Below are 17,971 nucleotides of genomic sequence, written 5' to 3'. Positions count from 1 at the left end.
TTTGGTCCAGGGTGTTTACTGTCGTGTAAATGAGAGTGCTGCTTCCCCTTGTCCGACCTGTGCCCTCAGCCTGTCCTGACCTTTCTCCTCTGACTCTTCCCTGGTAGCTTCTTTCCCTGCAGGGATACCTTGGACAGTAGCATGGCCATGGTTTTCACTGTCTCTCTCTTTTCTTTTTCACTTGTCTTGGGGGCTCAGCGGCTAAGCAGAAGCTGTGGCCAGCCTGGAAACATTGGCTTATCTACGTGGACGTCCGCCGGACCAAACGTGAGATGCGCACTGTGGCGCAGGAGTTCAGGGAGCAGAGCGTTCTCCGGTGAGTGTCTGAGCATCTGCACCTTCTGGGAAGTGCATGAAGGTGGGTTCCATGGCAGGCCATGGTCAGAGGTCACAGCCAACTCTGGCATCCTTGACCATGCCTTTTACCTCATAGGCTCAGTGTGGATGGTTATAGGTCGTTTGCTGTTTGCGTGCATGGATGTGCGGGCGTGTGCTATAAACTGTTATGTTGGAGGGCACAAGACTACAGGGTCCCTGTTGGGCCGTAACAGTCTCTCCTCAGACCTCAGGAGTTCTCTGTCTTTCCCTTTTCTCTACCATCAGTCCTGGGCCTTAGAGCTGCTGGACCAGCTCTGCTCCTTTACAAAGAGGACCCAGAGACTTGTACAAGGTAACCAGGCTTTTGAGGAGCAGAGCTGGGATCAAGCCTGTCCCAGGATTGATGGCAGTGGCTTGGAGTGCCTGGGGGCTCAGGAGGCCATGGCTGCCCACTCTGTGCCAGGAGAGAATGCAGGGCTGTGGGTCTCCTCCCGCCTCCCCTCCTGCCCCCTCTGCACCTCCTCGTTACATGACTCTGGGCAAGTCAGGAGGAGGCCCAGGAGGCTGGAACAGAAGAGCAGCTGACAGTCCAGGGGCCTTTGAACCAGTCATCCCTCCCGGCATGGGGGCACCCTCAAACCCCCTCCCTCTGCAACAGCCTATGTCACTTGGGTTCCCATCATTAGGAAGATCTTCTGGACCTGCAGCTGAATCATGCTTTTGCGCTGCTTCCCCCCATTGCTCCTTGTTCTGCCCCCACAGGGCCAACATAACAAACTAAAGCCCTTTGTAGGAGAAACCTTCAGGTAATTGGAGGTCACTCTCTAGTGCTCTGGAGTCTTCTTTTCTCCAGCGTAAACACCCCCCGCCTCTTTAATCTGCCCCATAGGACATGGGCTCCAGGACTTTCCCTGTTCTGGTAGCTGTCCTCTGAATACTCTCCAGTTTATCCATGTCTTTCCTAAAATGGGTCACCAGACCTGCGTGAGGACTGGAGACCATACCTGTCTTACTGCGATCCATGGTCGTGTTAACTCTTTGTGGCTATTTCACTCTGTTGGCTTATTGATTTTGAAGTTCTCTGAGACCCCCCAGATCTTTTTCTTACAAATGGCTCCCTTGGTTCATCTCCTTGTCTTATATTTGTCATGTTGTCTTCAAGACCCCAGCATACAGGTGGAAGCCTTTGTATTTATCCTGTCTACATGTCATCCTATTTGATTTAGTCTAGTAGTCTGGCCTGTTGGTTCAGCCATTCCAGCTGGTCTCTCTCTGAGCCTTGTATCATCAGCAAATTGGATAATTGTGGCATCCAGATCTCGATAGGAAAAATCGAATAAAAATATGAAACAGCCCAGGACCAGACCCCATCCTGAGAGCACTCCCACTGCACACGTTCTCCAGACTGAGGTCCAGCGGGTGCTAACCACCCTGGGTCTGGCCCGGTCTAGCCCATGAACCCTGGCCATGCCTCTCTGGCTTTTCAACTATTGTAGTAGAGGGAGTGACTTTATTAAATGCCACCCAGATGTTGTGTGACCTGCTGGCTTTTTGGGATTGCCACTTCTGGGAGCCATCCTTTTAACAGCGCACTCTAGAGTCTTGCCAGAAGTTTGTGATTTCTATTCTCTGCACATTGTCCAGATCTTAGGCCGTTAGTTCTTTCACTGCCCTTGAATGGTGCTCCTCAGGGCTGTGATTTGGGGTCCACAAGAAGCCACCAGATCCTTCATAGTCATTTTTCTTCCATCAGTTCAGTTTCAGTTTGGCAAGCACTTATATATCTGCTGTGTAAGGCATCGTCCTTTCCTGAGCTGTTCTCTTTGCCCTCTTTTGTGGCCGTCCCTCCTGCCCGAACTGGGGTCTTCCGCTGTCTTTGCTCCTCTGGCTCCTGACCCAGGGTTCCTTTGTCACATTGTGGGATCAACAGAGCCCCTACTTAGGCTGTTGCTCCCGCTAGGGGCCTTTTCGCTGTGTACACAGGCAGCAGTTGCCTTCCTAGGGGAGACCTAGTCTTCTTCTCACAGCTTCCTTCAGCAGCTCCTTGAGAACCTCTGGTGGACACAGCCCTGTGCATGTGCTGCACCCGTGGGCCCTGTGGCCAGGAGGCTTCCTGCCTGGTGGGAGGGGGATAGAGCAGGGATAGCCTCCCTGCTCTCCTTCTCCTGACGAGATTCTCTTTGATACAGAGTACCTTGGAGAATGTGGAGGCAGCAGGTACAGAAGAGCCATGGGAGCCGCATGGCAGACGCCTTGGCCCTGCAGCACTGGAGTGTCAGCCTGCAATTCCGGGTGAGGCTCCCCGCGGTTATGGCCCCGCTCCTTGTCATCAATGACCGCTCCTTGTCATCAATGACCGCTCTGCCTTTTCTGGCTGATTCAGCCCATTGCCCACAAGCAGGTGGGACCTCTGGGTCACCTTTGACCTGGGTAGCCTTTCCCTTCATCTCTACCATCAATCCTTGGCAAGTCCTTTTCTCCTTCCCCAGCTGGGTTCATATCCATCATCTCCTTTGCCTCCCCATCACCACTGGCAGCCTGGGCCCTTGGTGCCTCCCTCACCTCTGACCCATCCAGCTGATGCCTCACCACCATTCTGACATAGAAATCTCATTTTTCAGAATAACTCTTAATAAGAGTTCATGCCTAAAGAAATGAGGAAGAATATCACAGAGACAGTCTTAATAATATAACATTTAAATGTTTTTGCACAAACAAATCTAGTGTAGTTAAAATGAGAAAGAAAGCAGGAAAAAAACTTTGCAGCAAGTTTGTCTGCTAAAGGTTGGGCATGTAAGCTGTATGGTGATGTGGCTCCCCTTGGGGAGTTGGTGCCAGTAAGTGCCAGGCTCTGTGCTAAGAGCTGGGGATACAGAGAAAGGCAAAAGAGAGTCCTTGCCTCAGGCAGCTCACAGTCTGATGGGGAGACAGTGAGAAAACAGATATGTACGAAGCCAGCCCTAGATGGGACAGACTAGAAATAATTAACAGGGAGAAGACACTGGAATGAAGAGGGTTGGGGAAGACTTCCTGTGAAAGGGAGGATTTAGTTGTGACTTAAAGGAAGCCAGAAGTTCAGTGGTCAGAACAGAGGAGGGAGAATGGTCCATGTGTGGGGGATGGCCAGAGGAAACATTCAGAGCTGAGAGACTGAGGGTCTTGTTCATGGAGCAGCCAGGAGGCCAGGGCTGCTGGATTGAAGAGTATGTGTTGGGAGAAGACTGGAAAGGGAGGAGGGGTCAAGTTATGGAGGACTTTGAAGACCAAAAAGAGCATTTTGTATCTGATCCTAAAGGCCATAGGGAGCCACTGGAGTTTGTTGAGGAGGGGGTGATGTGGTCAGACCTGCACTTTAGAAAAATGCCTTTGGGGGCTGAATGGAGGATGAATTGAAGAGAGACTGGAGGCAGGGAGACAGATCCCCTCTCCCCCAGCAGGTGTTGTAGGAGTTCAGGTATGAGGGGATGAGGGCCTGCCATGGTAGAGGGAGGGTCAGAGGAGAGAAGGGGGCAATGGCTTGGATCTGGAGGGTGGGAGAGAGTGAGACATCATCCCTAGGACAACTCCTCGGTTGGAATCCTGAGGGAAGATGGGGGTGGGAGGGAAGTTTAGGGGAAAAGATAATGAATTCTTTATTAGACATATTGAGTTTGAAACGTCTGAAGGACATAGGCAGAGAGGTCTGGGACCGCAAAGGTAGACTTGGAAATTGTAAAGCCATAGGAATTGGTGAAAGTATCCAGGGAAGTAGAACAAAGGGGGAAGAGAAGAGGGCCCAGGATGGAGCCTTGGGGGACCCTGAGGGTCAGAGGGCGTGACCTGGAGGAAGATCCAGCAAAGGACGCAGCGAAGGAGAGAGCAGGGTGCTGAACACACTGAGTGAAACACAGGAGAATTAAGAAAGAAGGCATGAGCTGCAGTGTCAAAGGTGGAGGAGAGGCCTCTGGGTTTGCCCCTAACAAATCGTTCCTTGGCAACTTTGGAGAGAGTGGTTTTGGGGAAATGACAGGATTGGAAACCAGAGTGAGGGGAAAGTGGAGGCCCTTGTGTAGACGCCTCCTAGAGGAGTTTAGCCACAAAGGGCAGAAGAGATGTAGGACGATGGAGATGGAAGGATCAAATGAGAATTCTTTTAAGGTGGGGGAGACTTGGATGGGTTTGTAGGCAGGAGGGAAGGAGCCAGTGGGGAGGGAGAGATTGAAGAGCAGTGAGAGAGGGCGATCGCAAAAGGGGGCACAACCTGTGGGAGGAAGGGAGTGGGATCACTTGTGTGGGTAAAGAGAGATTAGCCTTGATAAGGAGGAAGGCTTCCTCTTCCTGTGCAGGAGAGGTGAAGGAGGAGAGAGGGCAGAAGGCATCTAAGGAAGAGGAGATGGGGGGAGCTCAGTGAATGGCCCCCATTTTGTCAGTAGAATATGAGGCAAGATTCTCATCTGGGAGGGTGGGGAAGGGGGAGCCATGGGAGATTGGAGGAGGAGAGGGGGATGATAAGAGAGGTATAAAAGGATTCTGGACAAACGGTTTACAAAGGAAGAAATCCAAGGTTATGTTTGTTACGTGATAGCCCCGTTCTGATCCTATTCCTCTCCGTCAAAGTATTTTTCAAGATTTAATTAGTTATATGTCTGTGTGTCTCCTTGCTTCAACCATTGCCATTTGGTCAAAACCTTGACTTCTTTACTAAGGGGAAAAAAGAATGTGTGTGTTTTGAATACATGTATGTTTATAATTGATCCCAGTATCTACTGAGCTGTGCCATTCATGGTACTCTGCCTATGCATCTATATTTTGCACATTTATCATCCCATCTCGTTCATATAATTTCTGTATGGAAGTAGGCTTGTGACCAGTACTGATCTTGAGTACAGTTTTTAAAAAAAAAACAACAACTTTTGTCTGCAAGTAACTTACTTTTTGTTTGTTACGATTGTTATGTGAAACAGATATTCCAAATTACTGATAATTAGTGGTGTAAATTAATTAGAGCAACACAGTTAGAAATGTAAGTTAAAGTAGCAATGAAATCACACCTCATGCCAGAACTAGCAAAAGTTGACAAATGTTAGAGGGACTCTGAGAAAGCCGACTCCCTAATGCACCATTGATGGACTGGGGAATGATTGGTCCAGCCAGCCTGGAAGCAAAGTGACTGAGCTGCCTTGTGCTCGATTCAGCAGGACTGCTCTGCCACCCCTGTCTCAGAGAGCCAGAGAAGAGCAAAAGGGGCTATCTGCACAGAGCCTGGAAAAGCAGCGATTCCTCTCCTGTCAGGGAATGGCTGCTATGGCCACTGTGGTCAAAAACCTTGGACCTGATGCAGAGCAAAGCGGACAGATGGGAAGACTGGAGGTCAGCAGAGAAACTGGGGCAGGACAGGTAGATCTGAGAGTTATCAGCACAGAGATGGGCAGTGAATCCATGGGAGCTGATGAGACCCCCCCCCCAGAGAGGTGGTACAGAGGGCCCAGGACAGACCCCTGGGGGACACCTATGGGGAGAGGGTGTGACCTGGAGGAGGAGCCAAGGTCAGAGAGGGCAGAGGAGAACCAGGTGAGGTAGTGTGCTGAACACCTGGGGAGGTGAGGAGAGAGTGATCACCAGGTCAGAGGCTGTAGAATGAGCGTTGAGAAAAGCCCACTGGACGTGGCAGCTGAGAGATCATGGGGAACTCTGGAGAGAGCGTGTCGGGGAATGAGAAGGTTGGAAGCCAGATTTTCAGGGGGGAAAAAGAGAGTGGTAGGAGAGAAAGCAGCAGTAGCCTTTTTTTTAGGAATTTAGACACAAAGGGCAGAAGAGATGGAAGACAATTGGGCCCGAAGGAAGATGATAGTTGTGAGGATGAGGCAAATGTGTGTGTGTTTGTAGCAGCACCGAAGGAGAGAGGAGCAGGTGAGAGATGATAGAGAAATAGGATGGAATGGGACTGCTTCTGTAGGTGGAAGACTTGCCCTTGGAAGGCGTAGTTCTACCTCTGTAAGAGAGAGGAGAGAGTGGTAGAAGGCATCTGAGCAGAGAGGGAGATCTTGGTGAATGGAGCCCACTTTTTCAGTAAAATATGAGGCAGAATTCTCAGCTGAGAGGGTGGGGGCTGGGGGAGCCGTGAGAGATTCAAGGAGGGATGAGAAGGTTTGGAAGAGCCACTGTGGAAAGGGGGAGAGTGAGATGATAAGGGTAGAAGGATTACCTTTGTGAGGGCCCAGATGAAGTTGTGTAACATAAATTTATAGTGGACTCAGTTAAAAGGGTTGTGTGATTTTCTCCACCTTCATGCAGCAGCATGTGTGTAGGGTGATGACTGCTGGGGGTGAGGCCTGGCAGAGCCCAATAGTCAGTGGATAGAGGGACCAGGGCCTGTAGAGTTGAATTGGATTACCATGAAGTCAAGGTGGTGAAAAGAGAGCGGCCAGTGCAGGGAAGATGACCTCAAGGAGGACGGAGGGACTGTAAGTCATGGTGGGGAGAAGGCAGGGGAGAGGTGGGAAATGATTGCTTATCAGATGAGGGGTCTTCAGAATTCTTCAATGAAGGGAGAACCCATTTGCCAAGGAGGGCAGGGTTGGTGAGTTGGCTTAGGTGCAGGTCAAGGGAGGGGAGGAGGCTAAGCAACTGATCGCTTGGGGTGGTGGAATCACTGTGTATGGGGAAGGCCCTGAGTGTGAAGGCTGGAGCTGGAGAGGAGAGAGGTTGTGAACCAATACCATGGTTGAGGACAGAAGGGATGAGACCTGAGAGTGTAGGGAACAACGGGCAAGATTCTGATTGGGTGGAAGATGTGGTCTGGATGGATCTCCAAGGAAGAGAGAATGCTCAGTCATGGAAGGAGGAGGCAGACCTGGAGGGGTTGTGGGGAGGGCCTGTGTCATTGACTCAGAGCCAGTGAAAGGGCAGCCGGTACTGAAGGGGGTATCCAGGAGGATTGTGTCATCAGGGAGAAATTGGGGAAATCTAGCTATCCCCAAGCTAGAACGTGGAAGGAGGAGAAGAGATAGAAGAGAAATGCAGATTTTTTGCCTGTGGAAGGGACCTGGAACCTTAGATTGGGAAGGGTGAAGTGGATGGAAGTGAGGAATCAGGTGGTGGGCGATGGGGACCTACAGGAGTGTAGGAGGTGAACGTGCTCTTCTCCAGGGGCCTGAGAGGCAAGGTCTACAGCCATGGAGGACTTTACTCTTCTTGCCTCGGGACAGGTGCAGTGGGGTGGGCACATTCAGTCAGATGGAAGTCCCTCCTCTTTCCTCCACCCTGTCTCTTGGGGCCTTCTCTGCAGGAATACAGCACCAGGCTCTGGAAGGCTGGACATGAGGCTGCAAGACATGCAAGTCCTGCAAGCTGGGGGATGGACATTGTGCTGGTGCCCTCGCTGCCTTCCTGCTCCATGTTTGGTGGGGCATGCGTCTCCAGAAGAAGGGGGCATTCTCTAGCAGAGTGAGTTGCTGGAGCCTTTTAAGTCTGTGACCAGCCTCACCACGGTGCGCTCCTATGGCAGATTTCCCCCAGGAGGTGAGAACCTGGGAAGGGGAGATATGGATGAGTTGTCCTGCCTTCTCACTCAGGTGCTGGAGGTTGCTGGAGCAGAGTGGGGAGAGCCCCCATTTCCTCATCTTGGAGTAAGAGAGTCAGAAGAGAAGACAGAATCCCAGGAGGGGCACTTGGACGCCCAGTGATCCCAGACAGTGCATGCTTAGCTAGAGGTGGCAGGTGGAGCAGCAGACAAAGGTCTGGGTCCACATCTGGCCTCCAATACTTCCTGGCTCTGTGGTGGGGGGCAAGTCAGTTTGCCTCATCTGTAAAATGGAGCTTAGAATTGTGTCTACCTCCCTGACAACCTGCCATGATTGTCAGGGTCAGATGACAAGATACTTGTCAAAGGGCTTAGCACATAGTAGGCACTTTATCAATGCTCCTTCCCTTTCATTTGTACCATGAGGAGCTGGGACCTCTAATAGAATGTGTGGCCTGGAAGAAGTAGAGATTCTCAGCTTGAACATGAGTTTTTCTTGGTCTCATTTTGTCAGGAGACAGGGACCTGGCCTGGCTGCTGCCAGTATCTTGTGCCCTCCACTGGGCTCCCTGACTCAGTTGTCTTCTAGGGGAGAAGCCTTTTCTTAAAGGTATCTTCTGCAGTGACAGCACCATCAAGCCCCCTATAAATGGCTGGTTTTCTCAGGGCCTTTGAGGCATGCTTTGTCTGGCGAGGGCATTTTGAGCACGTCTGTGCTGTGTTTCAGGCCTCCAGTTCCTTTTCTGCTTCTGTAGGCCTGGGCCACAAAGTTACATCAGGTACGGGGCCCTGATGACTTGGCAGAATGTGCAGCCTCATGTCAACCTCTGTGTTGGCTTTGGGTGCTGTTGCAGCCCCTCTGACGGATGGAATGATGGATGGATGGAGGCAGGAGAAGTTTGAGAGTCATGGGCTGGAGGACAAGGGACAGACATGCAAGTGGATGTGGATGGTCCCAGGCCAGGTGCCCAAGGGCTCTGCCTCAGTCTCCCTGTTTCCTTTCTGTGCTTAGTCTTCAGTGGCTCCCCATTGCCCACCAAAGGCAGGGTAGAGTGCGGATGTCAGTCTGAAGGACTTTCACCCTCTGATTTTCTTCCTCTGGGCTCAGGCTCAGCTCAAGACAGGGAGAGCTCTGGACCCTGAGAGGTCCATGGGACCTTGATTTGCTCTTGGCTGTGGGTGGGAAGGTCCCCCCTTTCTGTCCCATCTAGCCTCCCTCATTAGTCCCTTTCCCACTTGACTGGTTAAAAGAGAACCACCCCGTTCCCCGGCCTCCCTTCCCTGACTCTCCCTCCCCAGCCCTTCCTCCCTGGCCCCTCTCCCCCACCTCTGGGTTCCAGGCCCCCATCCCTGGGCTCCTCTGCTGTGTTCTCTGCACAGGCCTCCAGGTGGCACTGTGGCTTGACCTCAGACTGCTGGTAGGATGGGAGGCCCAGGAGAGGAGATGGAGAGTCCTGCATCCTCCCATAGTAGGGGAGCTTCTGGAGGGCCAGGCCTGGGGCCACGCCAGTGCTTGGGGCGTAGTAGATGCTTATTCACAGTGAATATCTGGGGACTTGGCTTGTCCCTTGTCTCAGGGAGATTCACATGCCTGTATTGCCCAGGCCTCCATTAGCGCTTTTGCTTCCTCTTACCAGGCCTGTCAGGTGGGCTCTCCTGCCCTCGTGGACCATGACCAGTTTTCAGTCCCATAGGCCCTCTTGCCATCTTATCTCTGGCCCTCCCCTTTGACCCGGTTTTTTCTTCTGGTTTCCAGGCATGGACTCAATGGCAAGAGCAATTCCTGCTTATCCAGATCATGAGAAGGAAGGAAACCGAGGCAGTAAGGCACTATGCACGCCGAGAACGACAGCGAGCTCTGACGGCATGGAGGCTGTACCTGCAGGGCCGCAGAGAGAAGCGACGCCAGGCTGGTGAGTAGGGAATGGGAGCCTCAGAATGGGAGTGCTGTGTGCAACTGGGCCAGCTTCTCTGCCTTTGGGCCTTTCCTCAGAAGTGATGCTGTGTTATTGCCTTCAATGATGGCAGGGCTTAGGAGACAGCCTGTGGCTGTGGCATGTAGGCACTGAGGGCTTGGTCTGCACAGGGTGCAGTGGGCAGGGTGCTGCCTCTGGAGGGAGAGGCTCTGGGTTCGAATGCTCACTCTGTGGCCGACTGCCAAGGAGCCCTTGGGCCTAGCCGTTCTCAGGGCCCGTTTTTTCCCTTTCAAATGATGAGGTTGGACTCCGTGGCTTCTGAGGTTCCTTCTGCCTTAAGAGTCAGGATCCTTTCATGGACACATTCATTCAGTATTCAGTGATACTTTGCTGCTGAAAGTAGAGTTTGGAAGAGAAAGGGTCTTGGAGCTTCATGCCTAGGGTGGGTGATTGACAGGAGTGTGAGAGGTCTGAGGAGGAAGGCCATCACTCACAGGGGCAACTTGGGAGCTTGCTTTGCAAGGACTTCTTGGGCATGTCTGAGCAAACGTGGAAGAGGCCATGCATGGTTCGTGCTCCTAGTGGATACCCCTCTTCTGCTGGGAAGCCAGGATCTTTGAGGTGGCATGCTGGTGACATGTCTCTGTGTGGTTGGCCCTGGCCCCACCCCACAATGTTGAGTAGTATGGGTTAGCCATCCAGAAAATGGGTCTTGTTACATCATCTTTGGATGGGAAAGGACTTGGGAAACCCCTATTTGTCAGCCCCAGCTGGCTTATTTTAGGACAGTCATGGCAGGAAGCCAGGACCAGGTTTCGTTACGGGCCCCAGAAGGTTTTTCTGGCCTGACTCTGTGGGTCAGTATTTCATTGCCACGGCCTTAATGTCAGCATCCTGTCCAGAGGGAGGAAAAACAGAGATCCCTGTGAGACAGAAGAACCCGGACACTTGTCTGTCCATAGCCAGAGGCCCACCCTGGCTTATTTACCTGGCTGAAGGGTGGTCTTCTTGCCAGTCTCCTTCTTCCAAACCACTGACATTTTCCCCCATTGTAGCCCCCATAGCCCCATGATTTGAGCTTGGGCGGGAGGTGGGGTGTGCTCCTGGTCCCTTCCCTTTGTCCCTGGTGGGCTTTCCTGAAAGCCTGTCAGGCAGACAAAACTCTCTCATGTGCTTCTCTCTAGAGCTGGCCAGACAATTCCACTGTGCTGTCGTGGTTCGAACTGGCTTCTTGGTCTGGCAGCTGGCCTGGGAGCAGAGGAAGAATCTTCATGCCCACCAGGCACGAATTGAGGCACTGGCAGCCCGCATAGCCCTGCGACAGGCTTTTGAGCACTGGAAACACTGTATCCTTCTGGTCAGTTGGCCTGTGGCAGACCAGTGAGACTAGGAAGGGGGCATCTTGAAGTCATTGCTGGTGAGAGCCCAGGTTTGGCCGGGCCTGGGAGACAGGACCCTTGAGCAGTGGCTCCTTGGGGCTGAGCTCCCGTTGGATGCCCACACACAGATGATGGGACTTCCTCAGCCTCTGTGTTCTCATCCACAAAATGGGAACACTCACGTTCCCTTCCACTTGCTGTTTTGTGTGCTGCTTGTGAGGAAAGGGCTTCCTTTGGAAACCTTGAAGCTATCACTGGTCTCATTTTACAGATGAGAATCCTGAGGCCCAGAGAGATGTTGGGGCTGAAGTAGGGGAGCTGGTGCTCAAGCCTAGGGTTCTTTGACTAAAACCAGCTTCCCAGCTTTCCTTCCTTCTACTGAGTGTCTGCCATGTGTCATGCCCTGTCCTGGGGAGAGAAATCCAACATATTGTCCTTGTCTCTGAGGAGGAGACACACAAGTGACAGCTAGCCATGGACTCCCATGGTACCCTGGGATCTCGGGTATTGAGTGTGCCCTCTGAAGGCACAGACCCATTGGAGTCGGCTTGTCTTCAGACCTTCCTATAACTCCTCACTAGCCAGGGGACCCTGGGTGAGTCTCCTGTAAGAAGTAGGGGGTGGCTCAAGGGCCTCAAGGCCCCTCGTTGCTGTTAGCCTGTGATCCCATGAACCTCTGCAGGGGCTCCCCTAGAGACCAGTGCATCACCAGTGCGGGGGGGGCTGCCCCTTAGCTCTCTGGTCCACATGCCCTGCCCCCTCCCATGATAGCCTTGTCCTTTTACTATTTTCGGCTTATTCCCATGTTGCCCGATGGGTGGTCCTTCTGGGTAGGTGGCAGCCCACCAGGGGAAGGTCAGCTCCCTGAGGTCAGGGGTGTTATTGTTTTGTTGGTGGAACCGCAGGGCCTCCCACAGGCCCAGACAAAGGCTCAGGCACTCGATAATGAATGCCAGTGATTACACTGGACAGCAGCGCTGTGCACAGGGTGTCTCAGCTGCTGCCCTCCCTGCGGGGCAGTTCAGGCTCCAGCACGTTCTGATGGAGAATGTTCCACGAATTGGCAGCATCTTCTCCCAGGTGCCTGCCTCACCCCTGTGGGCAGACACGAGCTCCAAGGGGCACAGAGGCCACATAAGATAAGAGTCTTTAACCTGATGACAGACATGCTGATTTCAGCTGAGGACATGGTCTTCTGGGACCTGGCAGAGCAGCATCATCGCTGGCGCCTGGTGGTAAGAGCTCCAGCTGCCCACCCCGGAGGCACTGGGTGGGAGCACAGGCCTGGGCCCTGGCCTTCTCTCCCATACTTTTGTCAGTGGTGGTGTGAGAAGGCTGTCCCTCCCCCAGCAGTCCTGGGGGAGACTTCCTAGCTCCTCCCACCTGCAGCTCATTCCTCAATTTAAAAAGAAAATGAGATTGTTTAGGACACTGAACACTTTGTTCTTTTAATGATGCAGCAAGGCCCCAGGGTGTAAGATAATGCTGCCCTTCCCAGCTGGGGGGCCCCCCACCAGGACTGTGGACGCCCTGGGCTCCTCTGCGGGGCTAAACTTTTAGTTCTTTGTTACAAGGAATGACTCAGTGGGGAGGGGAAGGGGCAAGTGTGTATTTGGAAAGAAAAGTGATAGAAAATAAACTAGTGGTACCAGGAAAAGCCTCCCCTGGAGTACAGTCAGCTGAACTTATTCAGTATTTAAGTTAATTAGCAATTTTAAGTTTCTCTCTTGTCTTTGCATCCCCCATGTTTTCCAGTATATCCATCTCCTCTCCCCCTCCCAGAGTGCTGCCCCTTATAAGAAGGAGCAAAGAAAGGAAGACTGAAACCCAGTTCATCCGAACTACCCAGACTGGCCACGACTGTGGCCTTGCAGTTCAGTGTCCATAACCCCCGACCTGTCCCGAGAAGGGAGCGGGCCATTGCATCTTGTCTTCTTTAGGGCCAAGCACGTTAATCGGTAACTGGCGAGTGTGCTTCCGTTCCCCTCCCGCCAAGACATTGAGGGGGTGGCTCCTGCTTCTGCTTCCTGTGCAGTCATTGTTACATTTCACATCACTGTGCCCTTCCTGCATTCTGCCCCGTTTTCTTAGTTGATGGTGGTCTCTGCAGGACTCCTACCCTCATCGCAGGACGTTACATTTTGATGCTCCCTCTGTTCCCATTTCATCACGGCTGGCTCCATGGTCCTCTCAGCTCCCCCAAAGGCTCCACTAACCCCATTGAGAAACTTGCCCATCTTCTGTCACTCCCCTCCTTCGGCTGTTCTCCTCTGTCATTGGGCCTTGTCCAAATAGCTCTGCCCTGCGCCGGCCCCGTCCTCGGACCCACGCTTCCCTTGTCCCATTGCCGCTCACGCTCATGCTCATGCTCAGGCTCTGCCGCTCCTGCTCCTGATGTTGCTGCTTGGATTGGATATTGGCTCAGCCCTCACTCTCCCATGCTAGTCTTTTTACTCTAGGCCGCTGATCCATGTTCAGTTGCATTTGTATTTATTTGGTTAAGATTTCCCAGTTACATCTTCGTCTGCTTCAGGGCCCCTGCTGAGTGTGTCAGACCCGCCCTGTGCCACTCTCTACAGCAGCTGTTCCAAAATTTCACTTCCCCAGCTGGACCTCTCATGTCTCCCCCTCACTCCATCTTCCCTTTTCTCTGCATGCTCTCCCTTGTGATGAGCTGTCTGCCTTAGTTTCCTTATCTGTAAAATGAGGATAAAATGAGGTTGGCAGGAGGATCAGATGCATTGGGGAAAGCTAGAGCACAGGGCAGGCACTGGGGACAGATGGGAGGGCCAGGGGCCTTGAAGGCCAGGAGAAGCCCCTTAATTTATTACAGTGACTCCTGTAAAGCCCTTTGGGTTTGATAAAGTGCTGTACAAATGAGCCTTCTGCTGGCTGTGTGACTCTGGGCAAGTCATTTAGTCTCTAAGTTAAGGACAGTCACAGTAAGTGCGGGGAGTTTCTGTGCCTGAAACTCACCACATGGTAAGATGGGAGGCTGAGCCCTCCCACCCCCCACACCCCCATCAGCCTTCGCTGCAGTAGTGTCCCTTAGGCTGGCGTGCCACTGTTTATTCAGCAGTGACACTTGGGGTCGCTCTCCAGTCTGGACTCCTTTCTGATGGCTCAGCCATTTCTGTTCCTTCTGGGGTCCCCAGTTGGTCTATCGTCTTTATCCCTTCACCTGGCTTTGGTGCTGGGGCCAGGCTGAGCTGGCAAGCAGAGTTAGAGGTTAAGAAAGGAAGTTATGTTGTGTGGAACATCAACCGAGGCCTGGGCCCTGAGCAGTAGAGGTTTCTTTTCCTGATTTCAGAACCTTCATGTGGAGTTTTCTGATTTGTGACCAGAGAGTTCCTTGCCACATAGACTTCGGGGGTTCATAGTCTAATTTAACAAGCAGAGCAGTTCATCCCTTTGTTCGGCCGACCCCCTTCCTGATAGTGGCTCTTCTCTGGCCGTTGTCTTTCCTTTCCCCTTGGATTCACCCTTCACACCATTGCCAGGTGAGTGAGGGTGTCCTCATACCCCTTGGCCTGCCCTTTCCCGAGGCCTCCTTTTCTTGCCTCATTTCCTACTTCCCAGCCTGTGCTTCAGCCAGGTCTGGGAGGTCACTTCCTCCAGCACTCGTCTGGTTCTCTCTGGCCTCAGTTCTCTGTGCTGCTCCCAGTACCTGACACGTACTTCTTGCCATCCTGGCCTCTTATACTCTGACCCCCACCAGGCCCAGCCCCAGCCCCAGGGGCCATGATTCCCTGTCTCTTCCCCCCCAGAAATGATCTTTCCTTTCTTATACTTTGCCCCTTTCTTATATCAGAGGGAAATTTAGAACCAGAGGGCATGTTAAAGACCCTTCAAGCTGTCCTCCCATTTTACAGCTGAGGAAACTGAGTCCTGGAAAAGGAAAGTAACTTTTCTGGAGTTCCACCAGGCATGCAGAGCAGAGCTGGGATTCATATCCAGGTGTCTGACCCTGAAACCATAGCTGCCACTCACCAGAGGGGGCTCGTTTGGAACTTTGCGGTTGCCTTACTCCAGTTATATGTTGTCTCCCCAATTAGACTGTGGTACTCGTGAGGGCAGGAGCCTCTCTGATCTTTGTGCCTCCCATGTGGCAACCTCTCTTGAGATGCTGACCTGGCCCCTGAGCTGCGGGGTAGCAGCTGTGGACTCCGGGGGCCATTGGCATCCAGCAGCCTCCTTGGAGGCTTCGCCCTGACACTGGCTCTCTCCTCTTTCTGCAGCTCAGCTGCTTCAGGGCCCTGAAGGACAATGTGAAGAGTTCCCGTCTCCACCGATTAAGAAAGAATCTGGCTCATGGGCAGTATCAGGCCATGGTGAGGCCCCCTCTCCACCCTCCAGGCCTCCAACCCACATGTCCCTCTGTCCAGGCATTCAGGCTCAGGGTCTGGGAGCGGATTGGCAATGGAAATCAATAAAATCATGCCTTCCTTCTGCTTTGTGGGACCCCAGGTTGGGACCAAGACGTCTCATATGGTTGGTGATCAGCTGTGTTCTCATTAAGTGTGCCACCCACAACCAGCACTGTCACCTGACTGTTGGGTCATATTGTTTCATATAGTTACTACTTATCAAGAGGACAAGTTCTCCTGATGGGATTGTTCCAGGGGACCTTGAACCCAAGGCCTTGTACTCTAGACTCAGCTGTGACCTTAGGCTGTTCCTCTTGCTTAGCCTCGAGGCCTCCAGCAGTGGACGCTGCCCACAGTCTGATTTCTAAAGTCAAAGTGTCTTTGACCTCAGAGTGGGGCAACCTCAGCGCTGCCCAGACTGAGGGTACGCCTTCATACCTGTGTTTCCTGCGGGTGGGCTCCCCCTCTCTGCTGTCCCTTTGGCAGGAGGAATGCTGGAGTTGGGCTCCACCAACACACCTTGCCTGTGTCCCCTTGGTGCCTCAGTTTGTCCGCTTGTAAGATGGGTCACATCTGCTCTGATGGCCTGGGGGCTTTGATGAGGAAATGTCTCTTCTGTGTGAATGTGTGGGCAGTGATAGAAGGTCCCCCTTCCCCTCATGCATGTCCTTGTCTCTTCTCTGTCTCCAGCTTTTGCAGAGGTTCTGGCGTTGCTGGTGTGCTCGAGTTGAACAGAGAGAGGATGAGAAGCAGCTGCCTAAGCTCCTCTGTGCTCATGGCCACTACAGGTACTGTGGTCCTGGCCTGGGACGCTGCTGGAAGTTGCTGCCTTTCCTCTTGTCAGCCCCCTTGAGACAGAGACACACTGGTCATGGAATGACCCAGTTTTCCAGGACTTGTGGGGCTGCCTTATTAGGATCATTGTGGGTGTTGCCATTTCCTTGTTTCTACTCTCCATGAAAGGGGTGAAAACTTGGCAGTGGATGGTTGCCCTACAGTGGAGTGGGAGGAAGAAGGGCATTTCTTTTGGATGGGTGTGTATCAGTTCAGTAGAGGAATTCCATGTCTAGCTTCCTTTACCCCAGAAGAAGATGGAGAAAGGTGGGGTAGCACCTGGTGGTCTCCTGTACTCAGTCAAGAGTGAGGGCATAGTTGAGAGGAAATGTGGGTGAAGGCACAAGCTTGGGCCCTCGGCTCTTCTGAAGGCAACCCAAGGCCCACAGTGGCCTGGAGGGCTCACATGAAGGGCTGTGAAGGCAGGCTTCCTGGGAACACTACTGTGTGCTGGCCCATTTAGGACTGGGTGTGTGTTGGCCTGGAGGCTGGGTGAGGTTGTGGGTAGAGCCCTGGGTCAGGAAGACCTGAGTCTGAATGCTACATCAGATACTGCCTAGCTCTGTGACCCTTGGAGAGTCACTTAGTCATCTTTGCCTCAGTTTCTTCATCTGTAAAATCAGGGGATCAGGTTTGGTGGCACCTGAGGACCTTTGTGTGTGTGCTTGCGTGTGTGCATGTGCACGTGTATGCCTGTGCACGTGTGCATGTGCACATACCTGTGTGTATGTGCATGTGCATGTTTGCATGTGTTCGTGTGTATGTGCACATGCTGCATGTATGCCTGTGTATGTGTGTGCATGTGCGTCCGCATGTATGTACACATGCCTCTGCATGTGCATGTGTATGCCTGTGCATGTGCGCATGAGCATATGTATTCGCGTGTATGTGCACATGCCTGTGCAGGCCCCGGGGGTGTCATTAGCACTAATTAACCCAGGAGAGACTGATTTGTAACCAGAATGCTAATTCATTGACTTCTTGGGGGAGGGGGATGGTTAGGAAGGAAATGGATCCAGGCGGCCTGACTGCCGGGGCTTGGGTCTGCTCAGCCCCTCCCTCTTTGCTGCACTGTGGGGACACTCAGGTGATCAGATTCTAGATTGAAAGGTTGTTTGGTGAGTGTCAGATTGGAGCAAAAGGAATGTTCTCCGAAGATACTTCTGTCCAGCTCTGTTAGCCTGATGAACAACCCTTCGAGGAGTTCTGTTTCTCTTGAATCAACTGGGAAGCATTCATTTGGAATGTCAGCAGTGCTAGCTCTGTGATCTTGGGCGCCAGGCTCCTCCCTGCGCTGAGCCTCAGTTTCCTCATCTATAAAATGCTTGGTTTGTGCTAGGTGGTCCCCAGGCTCCTCCCAGCTCTGACAGTTTGTGCATAATCTGGTCGATCCTCATCTTAAAGGTTAATTGCCACATGCCCAGACCACCTGCCTCCCTTCCTGTCTTGTCTTACACATGGCTAGACCAGGGAATTTTTTTATTTGTGGATTTTTTTATACAGAAAAGCCTTAGGAAGGTATAACAATGCAACCACATTAAGTACACATGTAAACAGGAATGAAGTTATAGGAAAGATAAAAAATAAACCCTAAACAAACCTCAAATGTATTTTTTGAAGTTTATATTTTTCCAATTAGGTGTAAAAACAATTTTT

The 17,971-nt window shown here is 52.3% G+C and overlaps 1 protein-coding gene across 9 annotated transcripts in view; it reads left to right on the top strand.

Moving 5' to 3' along the window:
• Positions 1–17,971, top strand: part of SFI1 (SFI1 centrin binding protein) — a 61,620-nt gene that overhangs the window by 8,327 nt on the left and 35,322 nt on the right. For all 9 annotated transcript variants that reach the window (XR_011965237.1, XM_072599865.1, XM_072599869.1 and 6 more), the window contains 7 exons: positions 199–316; positions 2,508–2,610; positions 9,576–9,732; positions 10,920–11,081; positions 12,279–12,349; positions 15,353–15,445; positions 16,172–16,269. Coding sequence is in view for 8 of the 9 variants with exons in the window: in XM_072599865.1 (XP_072455966.1) it covers positions 199–316; positions 2,508–2,610; positions 9,576–9,732; positions 10,920–11,081; positions 12,279–12,349; positions 15,353–15,445; positions 16,172–16,269 (802 nt within the window). In the remaining variant the exon portion in view is untranslated. The remainder of the gene's footprint in view (positions 1–198; positions 317–2,507; positions 2,611–9,575; positions 9,733–10,919; positions 11,082–12,278; positions 12,350–15,352; positions 15,446–16,171; positions 16,270–17,971) is intronic.

This window comes from Notamacropus eugenii, chromosome 4, assembly GCF_028372415.1.
Source record: "Notamacropus eugenii isolate mMacEug1 chromosome 4, mMacEug1.pri_v2, whole genome shotgun sequence".
In the NCBI taxonomy this organism is placed as follows: domain Eukaryota; kingdom Metazoa; phylum Chordata; class Mammalia; order Diprotodontia; family Macropodidae; genus Notamacropus; species Notamacropus eugenii.
The sequence above is the reverse complement of the archived record's forward strand: the minus strand, read 5'-3'. Positions and strand labels throughout refer to the sequence as shown.